Genomic DNA, 25,293 nt, shown 5'->3' with positions numbered 1-25,293 from the left:
CTCCGACTGCTTTTCTAGTTATTTTTTGTTCATTTGTATTTGCACTCCTTCTCCTAATAAAAGCAGCTGCTGGCAGCAGAATGTCTTTACAGTCAGTCATGGCAGGCTGCCGGACCAAGTTTCTGAAATATTTCTGTTTTTGAATGGTGAATCAAATATGTGTTTATTTGTGTTAGAAAACAAACAGGACATGTTTTTAAATAAAGATATCACAGGCTGTTGCATTGCATGTTCAGTTTTTACTACATGACTCAGAGGTACAGCGCTTCCTGCTACAGTTTGGATGGGACAGATGAAAACAGCAACGTTTAATACCTTGCAACTGGTAACATATGCTGTTACGTACAATCATGACACATAAAGACAGTCTGAGTTTAGCTCTGAACAGTAAATGTAAGTTAAATAAGGATGCAGTGAAAATGAGAAATCACTGGGTGCAGGAACTGGTCATATATCACACCCTGGCCTTCCTGATCTGGGACACTTCATTCAGGAAGGCAATAAATAACTTGGTTCCCTCGATATAGTTGTACCTAAGATGGAAAACAAACAAGAAAAATTAAGAACTATAAATACCCACAACAGATGTGTACATTGCAATTTTAAGTTCCCAGAGCAAAATCTTTTAAATTTCTGTCACATTTCAGATGTTTAACCTGACAAGGTGGCTGTGTTATTAGTTTTGCTAGCTGCTCCTGTCTGAGCAGGATGAATCAGAGACGAATGAAAGATTAATCCACATGAGACGCAGCAGCAGCTGACAGGAAAATGGACTCGGAACAAGAGGAAAGTGGAAGCAGAAAAAAAAACACTCCAGGAAGGTACACAAACTGTATAAAAGATGGGCGGAGCCTCCGTGACGTCACCTGTAAGTATCTGAAGAGCTGAATTGAAGCTCGGTGGGCGGTTCCTACCATCACCATCTTGGCAGGAGCATGTGCGTCGTCTCACCCGGAAAATACAAATATGGGCAAAGAGGTGGAGCTGGGAGGGGGGCTGTGAGCGTCATGGTGGATGATTGACATCGAGCGAACTCCGAGCTTTCTGTAGCTAAGAGCTAACCGAGCTAACCCGGAGATAACAGGAGCTAACCAGCTAACGGTGGTAGCGCTGTTAACCAGCTAACATACTGCAGGTGTGCTATGCTGTGCCTTCTAGAAGTCAAACTTCAGACACCTGTCAATCAAACAACCACGCCCACAATTATGCCAAATTTTAAACTTAAAAATACCTAAAGTGAACAAACGTTTGCAGTGCTTGACATCAAATCTACACCAGTCTGCTAATTAGCCATTGAGTTGAGTCAGGTGGTTTGCAGCAGGGAGACTCCTAAAAAAGGCGCTACCAAAGTGTTTATAGTTTTAAAAATATTGTATAAATGAGTATAAAAACTGAACCAGAAGTGTTTGGCAGTAAAATGACTTAGTTTGGCCTGAGAAGAGAAGACTTATTGAAATGCAAGCCTTTTCTGTTTTTTTGTTTGTTATTCTTATATTAATTTGATAGAAAATGTTGCACCCTGTTAATCTTACTGAAAGGTATTACACATATTCTCCCTGTCAGCATGAAAAGCAGCAGCAACAACCTAAACTCAGCAGGAAGCCAGTTGTTTTGGGCGAAGGTCGCCTGCTTGGACATTGTGAGAAGAAGCGAGAGACACATCTGTGAGAACAAAATGAGGTTGATTTGTTCTCGCAGACGAGGTTTGGAACGTTTTACGGCTGCTTGTCATCGCCTCAGCAGAGCAGAAACTTCTTCTCATGAGTGCTGTGAGACCGGTGAGGTGGGCAAGGTTAACACAGAAAAGCAGGAAGCAGAAAGTTGTGCATTCCAAACATTTGCTGAGGCTGAACGGATAGTTTAATGCTGATGGTGGAGGTGGGAAATGATTGAATCATCTACATGCATGTGGCATTTAAAGACATGGACACCACCAACACATAAAAACTCAGTGCAAATACAACTGTGGTATTTGGGGATAAACCTCAGTGCACATCAATAATAACTAAGTTTCTTCATCCCTAAAGGAAATGATTTAGATTTCTGTTAAATTCTGTTTCTTTTTGATAAGTAGAGCATTGTGAGGACAAACCTGCTGATCTTCTCGTTCTGGGAATGCAGTCCATCATCAAAGCCTCCAATGGGCATCATAATGATGCTTTTCTGAGTCACGTCCTGAAAGGTTTTGGCAATGGGAATGGTCCCACCCTCACGAATAAGATCAGGGTCCATGTTAAAAACTGTAATGGATAATGTAATACATAAATACATATACTACAATTAAGTGTATGATACATAACACAAACTTATTTAAATGTTTAATCTGCCCATCATGGCTGTATGTCCCTGCTTTGCACCTCTGTCTTTACTTCCAGTAGCACATTTCTGTTTCTCACTCATGGAAATGTAGTTTTTTATTTCACTTCACATTTTGCTGATAGCTTACTTTGTCATTGTCTTTGCTTACAATACTCAGAAAAAATAAATAAATTATATTTGATGAAAGCAAAGCAGGAAAGAACGCAGTGTGACCGAAAGAAGGAGATCTCGTATACAGGCGGCTGAAATGAGTCCGGGCTCTCCCTTAGAGATAGGGTGAGGAGCTCGGTCATCCGGGAGGAGATCAGAGTAGAGCCGCTGCTCCTCCGCATCGAGAGGAACCAGTTGAGGTGGATCGGGCATCTGGTCAGGATGCCTCCTGGACCTCCCTGGTGAGGTGTTCCAGACACGTCCCTCTGGGAGGAGACCCCGGGGAAGACCCAGGACACGCTGGAGGGATTACATCTCTCGGCTGGCCTGGGAATCCCCCCCGCAGAGTTGGTAAATGTGGCTGGGGAGAGGGAAGTCTGGGCTTCCCTGCTTAGGCTGCAAGAGGGGGATGGGTGGAAAGAAATCTTCAAAAACTGTTTGAAAGTTAAACTTAATTTAAAATAATTTTCTTAATCTGAACAAAACATGTTGGCATAATTGTTATGTATGCGTGGTTGTTATGTTGACATGGTTGTTATGTACGCATGGTTGTTATGTACGCATGGTTGTTATGTACGCATGGTTGTTATGTATGCGTGGTTGTTATGTACGCATGGTTGTTATGTACGCATGGTTGTTATGTACGCATGGTTGTTATGTTGGCAAGGCTGTTGTGTACGCATGGTTGTTATGTTGGCATGGTTGTTATGTATGCATGGTTGTTATGTTGGCATGGTTGTTATGTACGCATGGTTGTTATGTTGGCATGGTTGTTATGTTGGCATGGTTGTTATGTACGCATGGTTGTTGGCATGGTTGTTATGTACACATATTTCTTATGTACGCATGGTTGTTATGTACACATATTTCTTATGTATGCATGGTTGTTATGTATGCATGGTTGTTATGTTGGCATGGTTGTTATGTACACATATTTCTTATGTACGCATGGTTGTTATGTACACATGGTTGTTATGTACGCATGGTTGTTATGTACGCATATTTCTTATGTACGCATGGTTGTTATGTACGCGTGGTTGTTATGTACGCATGGTTGTTATGTATGCATGGTTGTTATGTTGGCATGGTTGTTATGTACGCATGGTTGTTATGTTGGCATGGTTGTTATGTTGGCATGGTTGTTATGTACGCATGGTTGTTGGCATGGTTGTTATGTACACATATTTCTTATGTACGCATGGTTGTTATGTATGCATGGTTGTTATGTATGCATGGTTGTTGGCATGGTTGTTATGTACACATATTTCTTATGTATGCATGGTTGTTATGTATGCATGGTTGTTATGTTGGCATGGTTGTTATGTACACATATTTCTTATGTACGCATGGTTGTTATGTACACATGGTTGTTATGTACGCATGGTTGTTATGTACGCATATTTCTTATGTACGCATGGTTGTTATGTACGCGTGGTTGTTATGTACGCATATTTCTTATGTATGCATGGTTGTTATGTACGCGTGGTTATGTACGCATATTTCTTATGTATGCATGGTTGTTATGTACGCGTGGTTGTTATGTACGCATATTTCTTATGTATGCATGGTTGTTATGTACGCGTGGTTATGTACGCATATTTCTTATGTATGCATGGTTGTTATGTACGCGTGGTTGTTATGTTAGAATCGTTGTTATGTACGCATGGTTGTTATGTTAGAATGGTTGTTATGTACGCATGGTTGTTATGTTAGAATGGTTGTTATGTACGCATGGTTGTTATGTTAGAATGGTTGTTATGTTCGCATGGTTGTTATGTTGGCATGGTTGTTATGTTGGCATGGTTGTTATGTGCGCATGGTTGTTATGTTAGAATAGTTGTTATGTACGCGTGGTTGTTATGTTAGAATAGTTGTTATGTACGCATGGTTGTTATGTTAGAATCGTTGTTATGTACGCATGGTTGTTATGTTAGAATGGTTGTTATGTTCGCATGGTTGTTATGTTAGAATAGTTGTTATGTACGCGTGGTTGTTATGTTAGAATCGTTGTTATGTACGCATGGTTGTTATGTTAGAATAGTTGTTATGTACGCGTGGTTGTTATGTTAGAATAGTTGTTATGTACGCGTGGTTGTTATGTTAGAATAGTTGTTATGTACGCATGGTTGTTATGTTAGAATAGTTGTTATGTACGCATGGTTGTTATGTTAGAATAGTTGTTATGTACGCATGGTTGTTATGTTAGAATCGTTGTTATGTACGCATGGTTGTTATGTTAGAATGGTTGTTATGTTCGCATGGTTGTTATGTTGGCATGGTTGTTATGTTGGCATGGTTGTTATGTGCGCATGGTTGTTATGTTAGAATAGTTGTTATGTACGCGTGGTTGTTATGTTAGAATCGTTGTTATGTACGCATGGTTGTTATGTTAGAATGGTTGTTATGTTGGCATGGTTGTTATGTTGGCATGGTTGTTATGTTGGCATGGTTGTTATGTACGCGTGGTTGTTATGTACGCATGGTTGTTATGTTAGAATAGTTGTTATGTACGCGTGGTTGTTATGTTAGAATCGTTGTTATGTTGGCATGGTTGTTATGTTGGCATGGTTGTTATGTTAGAATAGTTGTTATGTGCGCATGGTTGTTATGTTGGCATGGTTGTTATGTTGGCATGGTTGTTATTTTAGAACGGTTGTTATGTTGGCATGGTTGTTATGTTGGCATTGTTGTTATGTACGCATGGTTGTTATGTTGGCATGGTTGTTATGTTGGCATTGTTGTTATGTACGCAAGGTTGTTATGTTGGCATGGTTGTTATGTTGGCATGGTTGTTATTTTAGAACGGTTGTTATGTTGGCATGGTTGTTATGTTGGCATGGTTCTTATGTACGCATGGTTGTTATGTTGACATGGTTGTTATGTACGCATGGTTGTTATGTTGGCATGGTTGTTATGTACGCATGGTTGTTATGTTGGCATGGTTGTTATGTACGCATGGTTGTTATGTTGGCATGGTTGTTATGTTGGCATGGTTGTTATTTTAGAACGGTTGTTATGTTGGCATGGTTGTTATTTTAGAACGGTTGTTATGTACGCATGGTTGTTATGTTGGCATGGTTGTTATGTACGCATGGTTGTTATGTTGACATGGTTGTTATGTACGCATGGTTGTTATGTTGGCATGGTTCTTATGTACGCATGGTTGTTATGTTGACATGGTTGTTATGTACGCATGGTTGTTATGTTGGCATGGTTGTTATGTACGCATGGTTGTTATGTTGGCATGGTTGTTATGTTGGCATGGTTGTTATGTTGACATGGTTGTTATGTACGCATGGTTGTTATGTTGGCATGGTTGTTATTTTAGAACGGTTGTTATGTTGGCATGGTTGTTATGTTGACATGGTTGTTATGTACGCATGGTTGTTATGTTGGCATGGTTGTTATTTTAGAACGGTTGTTATGTTGGCATGGTTGTTATTTTAGAACGGTTGTTATGTAAGCATGGTTGTTATGTTGGCATGGTTGTTATGTAAGCATGGTTGTTATGTTGGCATGGTTGTTATGTTGGCATGGTTGTTATGTTGGCATGGTTGTTATTTTAGAACGGTTGTTATGTAAGCATGATTGTTATGTTGGCATGGTTGTTATGTTGGCATGGTTGTTATGTTGGCATGGTTGTTATGTAAGCATGGTTGTTATGTAAGCATGGTTGTTATGTTGGCATGGTTGTTATGTTGGCATGGTTGTTATTTTAGAACGGTTGTTATTTTAGAACGGTTGTTATGTAAGCATGGTTGTTATGTTGGCATGGTTGTTATGTTGGCATGGTTGTTATGTTGGCATGGTTGTTATTTTAGAACGGTTGTTATGTTGGCATGGTTGTTATGTTGGCATTGTTATGTACTCATGGCTGTTATGTACGCATGGTTGTTATGTTAGAATAGTTGTTATGTACGCATGGCTTTTATGTTGGCATGGTTGTTATTTTAGAACGGTTGTTATGTTGGCATGGTTGTTATGTTGGCATGGTTGTTATTTTAGAACGGTTGTTATGTTGGCATGGTTGTTATGTTGGCATTGTTGTTATGTACGCATGGTTGTTATGTACTCGTGGTTGTTATGTACGCATGGTTGTTGTGTTGGCATTGTCATGATTTGGGTTTTTCTGTGCTTTGTAATTGGTCTTCCTGTTTTTTTTTGTAGTTTTTCCTCTCTTAGTTCTTGGTTAGCTTCTTAGATTTCCTGTTCATTGATTTGGTTCACCTGGGTTCATTTAGTTCATTTGTTTCACCTGTTTCTCGTTCGGTTTTTCCTGTGTATTTATACCACTCATGTTCACTCATTGTTTGCTGGATCATTTTGTACCTCAGTTAGTTTGTCTGTTCTTAGTTTCCTGGGTTAAAAAGAAATCAGTCTTGAACCTGCATCCCTGTTCCCTCGTCTCCGCGTTTGGGTCCACACCACATCCCCACTGCTTTCGTGACAGAATGATCCAGCCAGACGCGGACCCAGCGGAGAAAATAACCACATATGAGCTCTTCTGCAGACGGGCTGCTATGAACTCTCCAAGCCGGGGTAAGCCAGCACCCAATCCATACTGGGGGTCCAGATTGGCTATTTGGTCTCCTCCATCGCTAGGGCTTAAATGGACTGCTGGGATGGCCAGGAGGAGGCGGGACTGCAAACAACATTGCTCCCCTTTGCCTCCTGCTCCGAGTCCCACGTCTCCAATGTCCCCGCCTGCTCCGAGTCCCACGTCTCCAGTGTCCCCGCCTGCTCCGAGTCCCACGTCTCCAGTGTCCCCGCCTGCTCCGAGTCCCACGTCTCCAGTGTCCCCGCCTGCTCCGAGGCCCACGTCTCCAGTGTCCCCGCCTGCTCCGAGGCCCACGTCTCCAGTGTCCCCGCCTGCTCCGAGGCCCACGTCTCCAGTGTCCCCGCCCGCTCCGAGGCCCACGTCTCCAGTGTCCCCGCCTGCTCCGAGTCCCACGTCTCCAGTGTCCCCGCCTGCTCCGAGGCCCACGTCTCCAGTGTCCCCGCCTGCTCCGAGGCCCACGTCTCCAGTGTCCCCGCCTGCTCCGAGTCCCACGTCTCCAGTGTCCCCGCCTGCTCCGAGGCCCACGTCTCCAGTGTCCCCGCCTGCTCCGAGGCCCACGTCTCCAGTGTCCCCGCCTGCTCCGAGGCCCACGTCTCCAGTGTCCCCGCCTGCTCCGAGGCCCACGTCTCCAATGTCCCCGCCTTCTCCGAGGCCCACGTCTCCAGTGTCCCCGCCTTCTCCGAGGCCCACGTCTGCCAGGTCCCCGCCTGCTCCGAGTCCCACGTCTCCAATGTCCCCGCCTGCTCCGAGTCCCACGTCTCCAGTGTCCCCGCCTGCTCCGAGTCCCACGTCTCCAGTGTCCCCGCCTGCTCCGAGTCCCACGTCTCCAGTGTCCCCGCCTGCTCCGAGTCCCACGTCTCCAGTGTCCCCGCCTGCTCCGAGTCCCACGTCTCCAGTGTCCCCGCCTGCTCCGAGGCCCACGTCTCCAGTGTCCCCGCCTTCTCCGAGTCCCACGTCTCCAGTGTCCCCGCCTGCTCCGAGGCCCCCGTCTCCAGTGTCCCCGCCTGCTCCGAGGCCCCCGTCTCCAGTGTCCCCGCCTGCTCCGAGGCCCCCGTCTCCAGTGTCCCCGCCTGCTCCGAGGCCCACGTCTCCAGTGTCCCCGCCTGCTCCGAGGCCCACGTCTCCAGTGTCCCCGCCTGCTCCGAGGCCCACGTCTCCAGTGTCCCCGCCTGCTCCGAGGCCCACGTCTCCAGTGTCCCCGCCTGCTCCGAGGCCCACGTCTCCAGTGTCCCCGCCTGCTCCGAGGCCCACGTCTCCAGTGTCCCCGCCTGCTCCGAGTCCCACGTCTCCAGTGTCCCCGCCTGCTCCGAGTCCCACGTCTCCAGTGTCCCCGCCTGCTCCGAGGCCCACGTCTCCAGTGTCCCCGCCTGCTCCGAGGCCCACGTCTCCAGTGTCCCCGCCTGCTCCGAGGCCCACGTCTCCAGTGTCCCCGCCTGCTCCGAGGCCCACGTCTCCAGTGTCCCCGCCTGCTCCGAGGCCCACGTCTCCAGTGTCCCCGCCTGCTCCGAGGCCCACGTCTCCAGTGTCCCCGCCTGCTCCGAGGCCCACGTCTCCAGTGTCCCCGCCTGCTCCGAGGCCCACGTCTCCAGTGTCCCCGCCTGCTCCGAGGCCCACGTCTGCCAGGTCCCCGCCTGCTCCGAGGCCCACGTCTGCCAGGTCCCCGCCTGCTCCGAGGCCCACGTCTCCAGTGTCCCCGCCTGCTCCGAGGCCCACGTCTCCAGTGTCCCCGCCTGCTCCGAGGCCCACGTCTCCAGTGTCCCCGCCTGCTCCGAGGCTCACGTCTCCAGTGTCCCCGCCTGCTCCGAGGCCCACGTCTCCAGTGTCCCCGCCTGCTCCGAGGCCCACGTCTCCAGTGTCCCCGCCTGCTCCGAGGCCCACGTCTCCAGTGTCCCCGCCTGCTCCGAGGCCCACGTCTCCAGTGTCCCCGCCTGCTCCGAGGCCCACGTCTCCAGTGTCCCCGCCTGCTCCGAGGCCCACGTCTCCAGTGTCCCCGCCTGCTCCGAGTCCCACGTCTCCAGTGTCCCCGCCTGCTCCGAGGCCCACGTCTCCAGTGTCCCCGCCTGCTCCGAGGCCCACGTCTCCAGTGTCCCCGCCTGCTCCGAGGCCCACGTCTCCAGTGTCCCCGCCTTCTCCGAGTCCCACGTCTCCAGTGTCCCCGCCTGCTCCGAGTCCCACGTCTCCAGTGTCCCCGCCTTCTCCGAGTCCCACGTCTCCAGTGTCCCCGCCTGCTCCGAGTCCCACGTCTCCAGTGTCCCCGCCTGCTCCGAGTCCCACGTCTCCAGTGTCCCCGCCTTCTCCGAGTCCCACGTCTCCAGTGTCCCCGCCTTCTCCGAGTCCCACGTCTCCAGTGTCCCCGCCTTCTCCGAGTCCCACGTCTCCAGTGTCCCCGCCTTCTCCGAGTCCCACGTCTCCAGTGTCCCCGCCTGCTCCGAGTCCCACGTCTCCAGTGTCCCCGCCTGCTCCGAGTCCCACGTCTCCAGTGTCCCCGCCCTGGTCCACGTCTTCGGCGCTGCAGGCTCCCACGCCTCCTCCTCTGTCCCGAGTTCCCGAGGGGGTCCCAGGTCGGGACGCTCTGTCTCCAGTGTCCGGCGAGGAGGTCGCTCCTTCTCCTCTGTCTCCAGTGTCCGGCGAGGAGGTCGCTCCTTCTTCTCTGTCTCCAGTGTCCGGCGAAGAGGTCGCTCCTTCTCCTCTGTCTCCAGTGTCCGGCGAGGAGGTCGCTCCTTCTCCTCTGTCTCCAGTGTCCGGCGAGGAGGTCGCTCCTTCTCCTCCGTCTCCAGTGTCCAACGTGAGGGATCCTAAGCCAGGCCTGCCCCCGTCGTCTCGGCCTCCCGGCCGTCCTCCGAAGCCGGGCCTGCCTTCGTCGTCTCGGCCTCCCGGCCGTCCTCCAGAGTTTAGCCTGCCCCCAGACTGTTTCCTGAGCTGGGCCGTTTGGACTCTTCCCCCGGCCTTGTGCCCCTGGACTTTGTTTTTTCCCCTGGTCCCTCCTCCGGGCCCCCTCCTCCCACCCGTCTCTGGACTCTGAACTTTTTGGGCCGTCCGGTGGCCGGCCCTTGTTTACGCATGGCTGTTATGTACTCGTGGTTGTTATGTACTCGTGGTTGTTATGTTCGCATGGTTGTTGTGTTCGCATGGTTGTTGTGTACGCATGGTTGTTGTGTACGCATGGTTGTTGTGTACGCATGGTTGTTGTGTACGCATGGTTGTTACGTAAGCATGGTTGTTTTATACACATGGTTGTTATGTTAGAATGGTTGTTATGTACACATGCTTGTTATGTACGCATGGTCGTTATGTTGGCATGGTTGTTATGTTAGAAGACAGAGTAGACCACCGCACAGGGAGGTGCATTGCATGACATGGCACTACAGTTTACGTCTTTACAGCTTCCTAGATGTATTACAGGGCCGCCTTGCACTCTGTCATGTTTTCTGATTACATCTTTTTTTTTTTTTCAACTCCCACCTTCAGCAGAGCTTCAACCATGTCCCGAGTGAGGCGGGGGACATTGAGTCCGAATGGGCTGTGTTCCGTGCCTCTATTGCTGAGGCGGCCGGCCGGAGCTGTGACTGTAAGGTCGTTGGTGCCTGTCGTGGTAGTAATCCCAGGACTCGTTGGTGGACACCAACAGTGAGGGATGCCGTCAAGCTGAAGAAGGAGTCCTATCGGGCCTTCTTGGCCTGTGGGACTCTGGAGGCAGCTGATGGGTACCGGCGGGCTAAGCGGCATGCGGCTTCGGCTGTTGCCGAGGCAAAAACTCGGGCATGGGAGGAGTTCGGCGAGGCCATGGAGAAAGACTTCCGGACGGCTTCGAGGAGATTCTGGTCCACCATCCGGCGGCTCAGGAGGGGGAAGCAGTGCTCCATCAACACTGTGTACAGTGGAGATGGGGAGCTGCTGACCTCAACTCGGGACGTTGTGGGTCGGTGGAGGGAATACTTCGAAGACCTCCTCAATCCTACCAACACGTCTTCCGATGAGGAAGCAGAGCTGGCGGACTCAGGGGTGGACTCTCCTATCTCTGGGGCTGAAGTCGCTGAGGTGGTCAAAAATCTCCTTGGCGGCAAGGCCCCGGGGGTGGATGAGATCCGCCCGGAGTTCCTTAAGGCTCTGGATGCTGTGGGGCTGTCCTGGCTGACACGCCTCTGCAGCATTGCGTGGACATCAGGAGCAGTACCGCTGGATTGGCAGACTGGGGTGGTGGTCCCCCTTTTTAAGAAGGGGGACCGGAGGGTGTGTTCCAATTACAGGGGAATCACACTCCTCAGCCTCCCTGGTAAGGTCTATTCAGGGGTCCTGGAGAGGAGGGTCCGCCGGATAGTTGAATCCCGGATTGAGGAGGAGCAGTGTGGTTTTCGTCCTGGTCGCGGAACAGTGGACCAGCTCTATACCCTCTCTGGGGTCCTGGAGGGGGCATGGGAGTTTGCCCAACCAGTCTACATGTGTTTTGTGGACCTGGAGAAGGCATTCGACCGTGTCCCCCGGGGGCTCCTGTGGGGGGTACTCCGAGAGTATGGGGTACCGGACCCCCTTGTGCGAGCTGTCCGGTCCCTGTACGACAGGTGTCAGAGCTTGGTCCGCATTGCCGGTAGTAAGTCGGATTCATTTCCGGTGAGGTTTGGACTCCGCCAAGGCTGCCCTTTATCACCGATTCTGTTCATAACTTATATGGACAGAATTTCTAGGCGCAGCCGAGGTGTTGAGGGGATCCGGCTCGGTGGCCTCAGGATTGGGTCCCTGCTTTTTGCGGATGATGTGGTCCTGTTGGCTTCATCTGGTCGTGATCTCCAGCTCTCGCTTGAGCGATTTGCTGCCGAGTGTGAAGCGGCTGGGATGAGAATCCGCGCCTCCAAATCTGAGACCATGGTCCTCAGCCAGAATAGGGTGGATTGCCCTCTCCGGGTCGGGAGTGAGGTCCTGCCTCAAGTGGAGGAGTTTAAATATCTCGGGGTCTTGTTCACGAGTGAGGGAAAGATGGAGCGCGAGATCGACAGACGGATCGGTGCAGCGTCTGCAGTAATGCGGGCTCTGAGCTGGTCTGTCGTGGTGAAGAAGGAGCTGAGCCAGAAGGCGAAGCTCTCGATTTACCAGTCGATCTACGTTCCTACCCTCACCTATGGTCATGAGCTGTGGGTCGTGACCGAAAGAACGAGATCTCGTATACAGGCGGCTGAAATGAGTTTCCTCCGCAGGGTGGCCGGGCTCTCCCTTAGAGATAGGGTGAGGAGCTCGGTCACCCGGGAGGGGCTCAGAGTAGAGCCGCTGCTCCTCCGCATCGAGAGGAACCAGTTGAGGTGGCTCGGGCATCTGGTCAGGATGCCTCCTGGACCTCCCTGGTGAGGTGTTCCAGGCACGTCCCTCTGGGAGGAGACCCCGGGGAAGACCCAGGACACGCTGGAGGGATTACATCTCTCGGCTGGCCTGGGAACGCCTCGGGATCCCCCCCGCAGAGTTGGTAAATGTGGCTGGGGAGAGGGAAGTCTGGGCTTCCCTGCTTAGGCTGCTGCCCCCGCGACCCGACCCCGGATAAGCGGCAGAAGATGGATGGATGGATGGATCTTTCTTTTTTTTATTCCATGAACTGGATTTAAATAAGTACAAGTAATGGGTTATTGGGTAACACTGCTTCGTGATGTAAACCCGAAAACGACGTAAATGACGCCGAAAGGGAGCTTAAAGCTGCCATCAGTGCATCTCTGAATTTTGAACTCTAGCCCCTGTTGCAACAGATGCTATGTATGAGAGCTTTATTGACTAATGAAATAAACTAAACACCAATTGGAACAGACAAAGGACTGACAAGCTGAGCCAATGTGGTAAAAATGGTTTATTATTAGATAAAAACAAGGTCTAAGAGCTTAAGGTCAGTGTGATTCCAATATCGCAGAGATGTATGCTAATGGTCTGCCGAAGCGTGAATGTAGAAACAGGTAACTTACACAAGAGGGTGTGATGAGACGAGGTGATCATCACACCCTCCACGGAGGTCGGAACGAAACTGCGACACAGCCAGAACACGGTGCACATTCATCCAGTGGAAATGGGCCTCCATCCTGCATCCTACCTGACCTGTTAGCTCTCTCCAACCATCAGAAGACCATCTTACGATGACTCTTGTTTTGTCATCGAACACATCTGGGTCGCCCAGTTTTAAAGTCAGAACGTTACGGGATGCATCCTTAAGAGCGTACAATGGTGCGGAAGAACGCCTGAAAGTCACCTGATCTGATTGGATGGTTTGATTTGTCACCAACCAATCATAGAGAAGTGTAAAAAACCGAGGGCAAAATTAGATACTGCAACTTCAGGCACGTCACATGTCAGATTAATTAGGAGACTGTCATCCAATCTGCACCAGTTTGCTAATTAGCTATTGATGTGAGTCAGGTTTGTTGCAGCAGGGAAACTACCAGCACTTGCAGGACAGCAGCTTTTGGCAGACCCATCCACCAGCCAGCCAATCAGAGCACACCTGCGTTATGCCTCTTCATTCGCAAAACGTTTTGCTTCTGCTCAGTATCATACACTAACATTTTGTATGTTCATAACATTAGTCCGGATTTTCTGTGGGTGTATTTCCTTCATGAAGAACTACCAATTTACCAGACGGCTATGCCACTGGATGCTAAGTGTGCCTCAAAGAAAGAAATCATCAAAGACATCTGTGTGATTCTGATTGCGGGTTCAACTCCATGATTCAGCATAGTGATAGTCAGGCCGGCAGCTAACCTCCACACCGCTAATATGCTGGTGCAATGATGAATGTTTGACATAAAGAGATTCTTTACCTCTCTTGACAGCTGCTTTTCCAGCCTCGAAGAGAGGATTCTGAGTGTCAGACAACCAGGGCTTGGCCCCAATTACCATCGTCACTTTAAGCTTGTTAGGACTCTTCCTCTTGGCAAACACTGAATGAAGGTGCTCTGTTACCTGAAGCATGGTGTCAAAAACCAGAATGTAAAGAGATGAGAGACAGAAAAAATCATCCAGTGACGTCTTTTACCTGTTTTCTGACCATAGCCGGGTCCATGTCGGGGACTTGCCTTATGGAAAACTTAGCAGTAACCTTTGCGGGGATGACGGTCTTGGTGCCAGGGTCAGAGAAAGCACCTTCAATGCCATGGATGGAGACGGTAGGATAGCGCCACATGTGAGCCAACAGGTCCACCTTTCAAGCAATGATCATAGTGACAAATGTGAAGAAATGTGAAGAAATATGTGATTTTTTTTTTTCCAAGAGTGAAGCCTTAATACCTTGTTGTTGTACATTAACTGGTGGACACCGGTCTTATTCTTGTAGTGATCCATGTCGAACTCGATGTCCTGGTACCTTTTCCATTCTTCATCTGAGAGGGGAGCCACAGCTTCTCTAATACCGGGGATCAGGATCTTTCCACTGGGGCTAATCAACGAGTCTAAAGAGGATGCTCATCTCATTTCTCGAACAGCTTGAAGTCATAACATTTAGTGTTGTTTGTTCATTTTAAAAGGAGATATACTCCTAATACAAGGATCAGGTGTAAGTTTTAGATTTATTTCAGGTAAACATAGCAGTCATGTTAACTTAGATAGTTTACCTTTCTATGTTTATAACCTTAGTCCTGATTTTCTCTGGGTTCATTTCATTCATTTAGAACCACTGATTCACCAGACGACTGCGGCAGTGGATGCTAACTGTGCCTCAAAGAAAGAAATTGTGAAAGACATCTGTGTGATTCTGATCGACCACCCGCTGCAGGTCCCACTCCATGATCCAGTACAGCTGTAGCCAGGGAAGCAGCTCATTTCCCACTCTGTTAACCTCAGGAGGAAAGCTGAATACACAAGTAAATATGTGCCCTCATGATGCAGCTGGTTGGGTTTGCAGAGACAAGTTTTAAAACAAAGTATATCCTCAACCTGCGTGTGTGGGGGTGTATTGTGAGACCTTTAAGTGATTTTTGTCTCATTAAAATAAAACTGTAGTGGCATAAATGCATAGAAGTACCAAACCAGATGCATTGAGAGTTTTACAATAAGCTTTCATTCCATTAAAAAGCTGTTTGAAGCCACTTGTCATGCGGGCTGTTGTGTCTCTGCAAGGTCACAACTTTTCATTTCAAATGTGAACCAACATGCGGCATGCACGACTTTCATCACAGGACCAAGCAACAGCGCTAGTCAGCTGTTCACTCACCAAGAATGCCAATGAGGTCAGTCATGGGTTCGATCACAGTGCCTCCATAAACACCAGAATGCAAATCCTGCTTCGGTCCTTCAACCTAAGAACAGACCAGATTCTAAGTTTCAATAAATGGTGACATTCTGGGTTTAAATACAAATTAAAATGGACACACAACCTCTGCGAAGAAGTAACAGTTTCCTCTGGTGCCATAGGTGAGAGCTGGCCGTCTACTCAGCCAGCCACAGTCTGAGATGACGATATAGTCCACATCTGAGAAGAAGGTGTCTCTCTGGGCCATGATCATGGCATCCAGGCCGTTAGAGCCCGTCTCTTCCATGCCCTCAATGACCAACTTCACATTCACAGGAAGCTCCTGGTAGACAGTAAAACAAGTCGATGTGTTTGACAATAACTAACTAGAGGAAAAGTCCCAGCAAACAAAAACCCATCTATTAAACTGAAAAAGCCCCAGTAGTTAATGTTAATTTAGCATCCTGTCTCTCCTCTGAGCTCTCTCCAGCCAGTAAAAGTCAGTCTGATGTTGACCCTTTCACTGTCTCCTTCAATCTCGCTCTTCCTACGATAATAGCTCCTTGATTGTCTTTGCTGAAGTTGTGTGTTACACAGGTAGCGTTGAGCTCCACCTGCTGGTGTGTGTAAGGCTGTTCAGCGAAACCACCTGTAATGGGATATTCTGGGCTGTCAGACTCTACTAGAACAGCTCAGAAACAGTGTTTTAAGGTCATAAAATATTGCTTTAATGGAACTTTATATTCATAACAGCTGATAAATACACTTTCATCTTTCCTTTCTGATGCTTTCTCGACAAACATGAATGTGTTTGTAGATGGGATGAAAGACTAGATGAACTTCTTAACTAGAGAATCAGTAACTAATGGAAAGATATGCGCATTCACGGTGAACCGCCTCTCACCATATTGAGGGCGAGGTAAGCCTCTACAGCATGGATCCAGGCTAAAACTGGGGCTTTGTTATCTGATGCTCCTCTTCCATACAGATTACCTGAAAGGAAGGCAGCACAAAAATCAATTCATTTATATTCATGAAAATCACTGGGTCTTTGGAAAATTATCTTAATGACATTTTCTTCCACCACACGTGTTCATGTCATCTGCCATGTTTTTTAAATTTTATTTGAAGAATTGTTTTTGTTATTTAGGGCATTAACATTATAAATAAAGCATTAGCTTATTTAATTCCCCACCCCCTCCACATTAATCTGCCTTTACCTTTATTCACAGCCTGCAATACACTAATGCATTCATTACAGCAAATATTTACAGATTTGAAAATGAACATGAATAGAAAATAAGTAAGCAAACCTATATAAAAAATTAATAAAATGATTAAAAAGAAAAATTGGTCTCATTAAATAATGTATTAATTATTCATCTAATTACAGGCTTGCAGTCAATTAAGCTTGATTAATCACATTGTAATTGCATAACAATATTTGTCCCAAATAGCAACATTTATTAAAATGGATATTAATAAATGAAGAAATCAAATAACAGACACAAATATTAATTTAGTAAACTGCACCTCTAGTATTGTTTGGAAAGTACATTAAATTTTAAAACAGTAAAAAAGTAATACTTGCTTGATGCGTACTGCATGCTGGATAATATTTATTCAAACCAATTACTGCCTGATACACATTCAATGATCAGAGTAAATGCTTGATGATATTTCTTGCAATAAAAACAATTTAGGAAACTATCGGTGGATTTTAATTCTTTGAAATCAAATTCCACTTTGATTCTTGATTCTTTATGTTATGTATACCTCTGGACACACATGCAAGTGGTAAACATAACACAACATTCAGCCTCCTCTTGCTCCCCTCCACTGATGAGGCCTGATATAACAGCTGCAGACCGCCGAGCTTACTTTAAACTCACGAGAAGGGTCTGAAAAAGTGCTAAATACATGCCAAAGTTGCTAAGTTAATACGGAGGTTTACCGTGTGCATCAGTGTAATTAGGTCATCAGGAAATCAAACACTGACAAACGTTGAATGCATAAGCCAGGTGTGTTTACAAAAGTTGCACATTGCTCGAATTTCCTAGATCTGATGGTTTGTTTTATTATGCGGTTAATTTGTCATGTTTACTGGAGAGGTTAAAGGCTCCTACCGTTGAGGTCTGTGAGGTTGAAGGGGTCAGTGGCCCAACCATCCTCAAGCTTCGCTGGCTGGACGTCCACGTGACCATAAACACACACAGTCTGCTTGCTAGGGTCCCTTCCAAACTGAACCGTCACGACTTGAGGTAAAGGTAAACTCTGTCCATCGGGAAGCTGCAGATAAACAAACAAACAAAAACAGTGACGTCACAAATCCGATTGTTTGCGATTGGTTGTGTAGGTTTTAGTGTGGTATTTACAGGTTGTAGTATGGTATTTACAGGTTTTAGTTTGGTATTTACAGGTTTTAGTGTGGTATGTACAGATTGTAGTATGGTATTTACAGGTTTTAGTTTGGTATTTACAGGTTTTAGTTTGGTATTTACAGGTTTTAGTGTGGTATGTACAGATTGTAGTATGGTATTTACAGGTTTTAGTATGTATTTGCATGTTTTAGTGTGGTATTTACAGGTTGTGGTATGGTATTTACAGGTTTTAGGATGGTATTTACAGGTTTTAGTGTGGTATTTAAAGGTTGTGGTATGGTATTTACAGGTTTTAGGATGGTATTTACAGGTTTTAGTATAGTATTTACAGGTTTTAGTATGTATTTACAAGTTTTAATATGGTATGTAAAGGTTTTAGTATGGTATATACAGGTTTTAGTAAGATATTTACAGGTTTTAGTGTGGTGTATATACAGGTTTTAGTAACATATTTACAGGTTTTAGTGTGGTATTTACAAGTCTTAGTATGGTATTTACAGGTTTTAGTATGGTATTTACAGGTTTTAGTATGGTATTTACAGGTTGTAGTATGGTATTCGCATATTTTAGTATGGTATTTACAGGATTTAGTGTGGTATTTACAGGTTTTAGTGTGGTATTTACAGGTTGTAGTGTGGTATTTACAGGTATTAGTATGGTATTTACGGTTTTTAGTGTCGTATTTACAGGTTGTACTTTGGTATTTACAGGTTGTAGCGTGGTATTTACAGGTTGTTGTTTGGTATTTACAGGTTTTAGTATGGTATTTACAGGTTGTAGTTTGGTATTTACAGGTTTTAGTGTGGTATTTACAGGTTGTAGTATGGTATTCGCATATTTTAGTATGGTATTTACAGGTTGTAGTGTGGTATTTACAGGTTTTAGGATGGTATTTACAGGTTTTAGTATGGTATTTACAGATTGTGGTCAGGTATTTACAGGTTTTAGTATGGTATTTACAGGTTGCAGTGTGGTATTTACAGGTTGTAGTGTGGTATTTACAGGTTGTAGTATGGTATTCGCATATTTTAGTATGGTATTTACAGGTTTTAGTATGGTATTTACAGGTTGTAGTGTGGTATTTACAGGTTGTAGTTTGGTATTTACAAGATGTAGTGTGGTATTTACAGGTTTTAGTGTGGTATTTACAAGTCTTAGTATGGTATTTACAGGTTGTAGTGTGGTATTTACAGGTTTTAGTGTGGTATTTACAGGTTGTAGTGTGAAATTTACAGGTTTTAGTATGGTATTTACAGATTGTGGTCAGGTATTTACAGGTTTTAGTATGGTATTTACAGATTGTAATTTGGTATTTACAGGTTTTAGTGTGGTATTTACAGGTTGTAGTGTGGTATTTACAGGTTGTAGTATGGTATTCGCATATTTTAGTATGGTATTTACAGGTTTTAGTATGGTATTTACAGGTTGTAGTGTGGTATTTACAGGTTGTAGTTTGGTATTTACAAGATGTAGTGTGGTATTTACAGGTTTTAGTGTGGTATTTACAAGTCTTAGTATGGTATTTACAGGTTTTAGTATGGTGTTTACGGTTTTTAGTGTGGTATTTACAGGTTGTATGGTATTTACAGGTTGTTGTTTGGTATTTACAGGTTTTAGTATGGTATTTACAGGTTTTAGTGTGGTATTTACAGGTTGTAGTGTGGTATTTACAGGTTTTAGTGTGGTATTTACAGGTTGTAGTGTGAAATTTACAGGTTTTAGTGTGGTATTTAGAGGTTGTAGTATGGTTTTTAAAAGTTTTAGTGTGGTATTTATAGGTTTTAGTATGGTATTTACAGGTTGTAGTGTGGTATTTATAGGTTTTAGTATGGTATTTACAGGTTGTAGTGTGGTATTTACAGGTTTTAATACAGTATTTATAGGTTTTAGTATGGTATTTACAGGTTGTAATGTGGTATTTACAGGTTGTAATGTGGTATTTACAGGTTGTAGTGTGGTATTGACAGGTTTTAGTGTGGTATTTGCAGGTTGTAGTGTGTTATTTACAGGTCTTAGTGTGGTATGTACAGGTTGTAGTGTGGTATTTACAGGTTGCAGTATGGTATTTACAGGTTTTAGTGTGGTATTCACATGTTTTCGTGTGGTATTAAAAGGGTTTTTAGTATGGTATTTACATGTATTAGTGTGGTATTTACATGTATTTGTGTGGTATTTACATGTTGTAGTGTGGTATTTACAGATTGCAGTTTGGTATTTACAAGTTTTAGTATAGGTATAGTGTGGTATTTACAGGTTGTAGTGTGGTATTTACAGGTTTTGGAATGGTATTTGTAGGTTGTAGTATGGTATTTACAGATTGTAGTGTCGTATTTACAGGTTGTAGTTTGGTATTTACACGTTGTAGTGTGGTGTTTACAGGTTGTAGTTTGGTATTTACAGGTTTTAATTCAGTGTTTACACTTTGTGGTATGGTATATCCAGGTTTTAGTATGGTATTTACAGGCTTTAGTGTGGTATTAACAGGTTTTAGTGTGGTATTTACAGGTTTTATTGTGATATTTTCAGGTTGTAGTGTGGTATTTACAGGTTTTGGTATGGTAGTTACAGGTTGTAGTTTGGTCTTCACATGTTTTAGTATGGTATTTACAGGTTTTGGTGTCATATTTACAGGTTGTAGTTTAGTCTTTACAAGTTGTAGTTTGGTATTTACAGGTTTTAGTATGGTATTTACAGGCTTTAGTTTGGTATTTACAGGTTTTAGTGTAGCATTACAGGTTGTAGTTTGGCATTTACAGGTTTTAGTGTGGTATTTAAAGGTTGTAGTGTGGTATTTACAGGTTTCAGTGTGGTACTTACAGGTTGTAGTGTGGTATTTATTGGTTATAGTATGGTATTGACTGGTTTTAGTGTGGTATTAACAGGTTGTAGTTTGGTATTTACAGGTTTTAGTATGGTATTTGTCGGTTGTAGTGTGGTATTTACAGGTTGTAGTATGGTATTTACAGATTGTAGTTTGGTATTTACAGGTTGTAGTGTTGTATTTAAAGGTTTCAGTGTGGTATTAACAGGTTTCAGTTTGGTATTTGTCGGTTGTAGTGTAGTATTTACAGGTAGTAGTGTGGTCTTTATAGGTTTTAGTGTGGTATTAACAGGTTTTAGTATGGTATATAAAGGTTGTAGTGTGGCATTTACAGGTTGTAGTTTGGTATTTGCAAGTTTTAGTCTTGGTATAGTATGGTATTTACAGGTTGTAGTGTGGTATTTACAGGTTTTAGTATGGTATTTGTCGGTTGTAGTGTGGTATTTACAGGTAGTAGTGTGGTATTTACAGGTTGTAGTGTGGAATTTACAGGTTGTTGTTTGGTCATTACAGGTTGTAGTTTGGTATTTACAAGTTTTAGTATGGTATTTACAGGTTGTAGTTTGGTATTTACAGGTTTTAGTGTGGTATTTACAGGTTGTAGTGTGGTATTTACAGGTTGTAGTATGGTATTGACAGGTTGTATTGTGGTATTCACAAGTTTTAATGTGGTATTTACGGGTTGTACTGTGGTATTTACAGGTTGTAGTTTGGTATTTGCAAGTTTTAGTCTTGGTATAGTGTGGCATTTACAGGTTGTAGTTTTGTATTTACAGGTTGTAGTGTGGTATATCCAGGTTTTAGTATGGTATTTACAGACTGTAGTGTGGTATTTACAGGTTTTAGTGTGGTATTTACAGGTTGTAGTGTGGTATTTACAGGTTGTATTGTAGTATTTACAGGTTTTAGTGTGGTATTTACAGGTTGTAGTGTGGTATTTACAGGTTGTAGTATGGTATTTACAGGTTTTAGTATCGTATTGACAGGTTTTAGTGTGGTATTAACAGGTTTAACTATGGTATTTACAGGTTGTAGTGCGGTATTTACAGGTTGTATTGTGGTATTTACAGGTTGTATTGTGGTATTCACAAGTTTTAATGTGGTATTTACGGGTTGTAGTGTGGTATTTACAGGTTGTATTGTGGTATTCACAAGTTTTAATGTGGTATTTACGGGTTGTAGTGTGGTATTTACAGGTTGTAGTTTGGTATTTGCAAGTTTTAGTCTTGGTATAGTGTGGTATTTAATGGTTTTAGTGTGGTATTTACAGGTTGTAGTGCGGTATTTACAGGTTGTATTGTGGTATTCACAAGTTTTAATGTGGTATTTACGGGTTGTAGTGTGGTATTTACAGGTTGTAGTTTGGTATTTGCAAGTTTTAGTCTTGGTATAGTGTGGTATTTAATGGTTTTAGTGTGGTATTTACAGGTTGTAGTGTGGTATTTAAAGGTTTAAGTGTGGTATTTACAGGTTTTAGTGTGGTATTTACAAGTTTTAGTATTGGTTTAGTGTGGTATTTGAAGGTTGTAGTGTGGTATTTACAGGTTTTGGAATGGTATTTGTAGGTTGTAGTGTGGTATTTACAGGTTGTGGTATGGTAGTTACAGGTTTTAGTTTGGTCTTTACATGTTTTAGTAAGGTATTTACAGGTTTTATTGTAGTATTTACAGGTTGTAGTATGGTATTTACAGGTCTTATCATGGTATTTACAGGTTTTAGTGTGGTATTTACAGGTTGTAGTATGGTATTTACAGATTGTAGTTTGGTATTTACAGGTTGTAGTGTGGTATTCACAGGTTTTGGTCTTGTATTTACAGGTTGTAGTGTGGTATTTACAGGTTTTAGTGTTATATTTACAGGTTGTAGTGTGGTATTTACAGGTTTTAGTGTGGTAATTCACAGGTTGTAGTGTGGTATTTACAGGTTGTAGTATGGTATTGACAGTTTTTAGTGTGGTATTAACAGGTTTTAGTATGGTATTTACGATTTGTAGTCTGGTATTTACAGGTTTTAGTGTGGTATTAACAGGTTTTAGTGTGCTCTTTTTACAGGTTGTAGTGTGGTATTTATAGGTTTTAGTGTGGTATTTGCAGGTTGTAGTGTGTTATTTACAGGTTTTAGTATGGTATTTACAATTTGTAGTCTGGTATTTACAGGTTTTAGTGTGGTAGTAGGTTTTAGTGTGCTCTTTTTACAGGTTGTAGTTTGGTATTTACAAGTTTTAGGATTGGTTTAGTGTGGTATTTACAGGTTGTAGTGTGGTATTTACAGGTTGTGGTATGGTAGTTACAGGTTGTAGCGTGGTATTTACAGGTCTTATCATGGTATTTACAAGTTTTAGTGTGGTATTGACAGGTTGTAGTATGGTATTTACAGATTGTAGTTTGGTATTTACAGGTCTTAGTGTTGTATTTACAGGTTGTAGTATGGTATTCACAGGTTTTCGTGTGGTATTAAAAGGGTTTTAGTATGGTATTTACATGTATTAGTGTGGTATTTACATGTATTTGTGTGGTATTTACATGTTGTAGTGTGGTATTTACAGGTTGCAGTTTGGTATTTACAAGTTTTAGTATAGGTATAGTGTGGTATTTACAGGTTGTAGTGTGGTATTTACAGGTTTTGGAATGGTATTTGTAGGTTGTAGTATGGTATTTATAGATTGTAGTGTCGTATTTACAGGTTGTAGTTTGGTATTTACACGTTGTAGTGTGGTGTTTACAGGTTGTAGTTTGGTATTTACAGGTTTTAATTCAGTGTTTACACTTTGTGGTATGGTATATCCAGGTTTTAGTATGGTATTTACAGGCTTTAGTGTGGTATTAACAGGTTTTAGTGTGGTATTTACAGGTTTTATTGTGGTATTTTCAGGTTGTAGTGTGGTATTTACAGGTTTTGGTATGGTAGTTACAGGTTGTAGTTTGGTCTTTACATGTTTTAGTAAGGTATTTACAGGTTTTATTGTAGTATTTACAGGTTGTAGTATGGTATTTACAGGTCTTATCATGGTATTTACAGGTTTTAGTGTGGTATTTACACGTTGTAGTATGGTATTTACAGATTGTACGTTGGTATTTACAGGTTGTAGTGTGGTATTCACAGGTTTTGGTCTTGTATTTACAGGTTGTAGTGTGGTATTTACAGGTTTTAGTGTGGTAATTCACAGGTTGTAGTGTGGTATTTACAGGTTGTAGTATGGTATTGACAGTTTTTAGTGTGGTATTAACAGGTTTTAGTATGGTATTTACATGTTGGCGTGTGGTATTTACAGGTTGTAGTGTGGTGTTTACAGGTTGTAGTTTGGTATTTGCAGGTTTTAGTGTGTTATTTACAGGTTTCAGTGTGGTATTTACAGGTTGTAGTGTGGTATTTACAGGTTGCAGTGTCGTATTTACAGGTTATAGTTTGGTATTTACAGGTTTTAGTGTGGTATTTACAGGTTGTAGTGTGGTATTTCCAGGTTTTAGTATAGTATTGACAGGTTGTAGTTTGGTATTTGCAAGTTTTAGTCTTGGTATATTATGGTATTTACAGGTTGTAGTGTGGTATTTACAGGTTTTAGTATGGTATTTGTCGGTTGTAGTGTGGTATTTACAGGTAGTAGTGTGGTATTTACAGGTTGTAGTGTGGAATTTACAGGTTGTTGTTTGGTCTTTACAGGTTGTAGTTTGGTATTTACAAGTTTTAGTATGGTATTTACAGGTCTTAGTATGGTATTTACGATTTGTAGTCTGGTATTTACAGGTTTTAGTGTGGTATTAACAGGTTTTAGTGTGCTCTTTTTACAGGTTGTAGTGTGGTATTTATAGGTTTTAGTGTGGTATTTGCAGGTTGTAGTGTGTTATTTACAGGTTTTAGTATGGTATTTACAATTTGTAGTCTGGTATTTACAGGTTTTAGTGTGGTATTAACAGGTTTTAGTGTGCTCTTTTTACAGGTTGTAGTTTGGTATTTACAAGTTTTAGTATTGGTTTAGTGTGGTATTTACAGGTTATAGTGTGGTATTTACACGTCTTATCATGGTATTTACAAGTTTTAGTGTGGTAATGACGGGTTGTAGTATGGTATTTACAGATTGTAGTTTGGTATTTACAGTTTGTAGTGTTGTATTTACAGGTTGTAATATGGTATTTACAGGTTGTAGTGTGGTATTTACCGGTTTTAGTGTTATATTTACAGGTTGTAGTGTGGTATTTACAGATTGTGGTAAGGAATCTACAGGTTTTAGTATGGTATTTACAGGTTGTAATTTGGTATTTACAGGTTTTAGTGTGGAATTTACAGGTTGTAGTTAGGTATTTACAGGTTTTAGTGTTGTATTTACAGGTTGTAGTTTAGTCTTTACAGGTTGTAGTGTGGTATTTACAGGTTTTAGTATGGTATTTAAAGGCTTTAGTTTGGTATTTACAGGTTTCAGTGTAGCATTTACAGGTTGTAGTTTGGCATTTACAGGTTTTAGTGTGGTATTTACAGGTTGTAGTGTGGTATTTACAGGTTTCACTGTGGTACTTACAGGTTGTAGTGTGGTATTTATTGGTTGTAGTATGGTATTGACTGGTTTTAGTGTGGTATTAACAGGTTTTAGTATGGTATTCACAGCTTGTAGTGTGGTATTTACAGGTTGTAGTTTAGTATTTGCAAGTTTTAGTCTTGGTATAGTGTGGTATTTACAGGTTGTAGTGTGGTATTTACAGGTTTTAGTATGGTATTTGTCGGTTGTAGTGTGGTATTTACAGGTTGTAGTGTTGTATTTAAAGGTTTCAGTGTGGTATTAACAGGTTTCAGTTTGGTATTTGTCGGTTGTAGTGTAATATTTACAGGTAGTAGTGTGGTATTTAAAGGTTGTAGTGTAGTATTTACAGGTTGTAGTATG

The 25,293-nt window shown here is 43.5% G+C and overlaps 1 protein-coding gene across 2 annotated transcripts in view; it reads right to left on the bottom strand.

The window, feature by feature from the left end:
• Nucleotides 1–275: 275 nt before the first annotated feature.
• cndp1 (carnosine dipeptidase 1) overlaps nt 276–25,293 on the bottom strand; it is a 138,407-nt gene continuing 113,389 nt past the window's right edge. The window contains exons 4-12 of one of the 2 annotated variants that reach the window (XM_079241436.1): nt 17,345–17,507; nt 16,123–16,211; nt 15,364–15,561; nt 15,201–15,285; nt 14,279–14,439; nt 14,028–14,192; nt 13,813–13,954; nt 2,093–2,240; nt 276–533 (exon numbers count right to left, since the gene is read on the bottom strand). In XM_079241436.1, the coding sequence (XP_079097562.1) occupies nt 455–533; nt 2,093–2,240; nt 13,813–13,954; nt 14,028–14,192; nt 14,279–14,439; nt 15,201–15,285; nt 15,364–15,561; nt 16,123–16,211; nt 17,345–17,507 (1,230 nt within the window). In that variant the 3' untranslated portion in view covers nt 276–454. The remainder of the gene's footprint in view (nt 534–2,092; nt 2,241–13,812; nt 13,955–14,027; nt 14,193–14,278; nt 14,440–15,200; nt 15,286–15,363; nt 15,562–16,122; nt 16,212–17,344; nt 17,508–25,293) is intronic. The other variant, XM_079241437.1, reaches the window with a different exon arrangement.

Source organism: Telmatherina bonti, assembly GCF_933228915.1.
Source record: "Telmatherina bonti genome assembly, chromosome: 5".
Taxonomy (NCBI): Eukaryota; Metazoa; Chordata; class Actinopteri; order Atheriniformes; family Telmatherinidae; genus Telmatherina; species Telmatherina bonti.
Note: the sequence above shows the minus strand (reverse complement) of the source record. Positions and strands in the feature narration are given on the sequence as shown.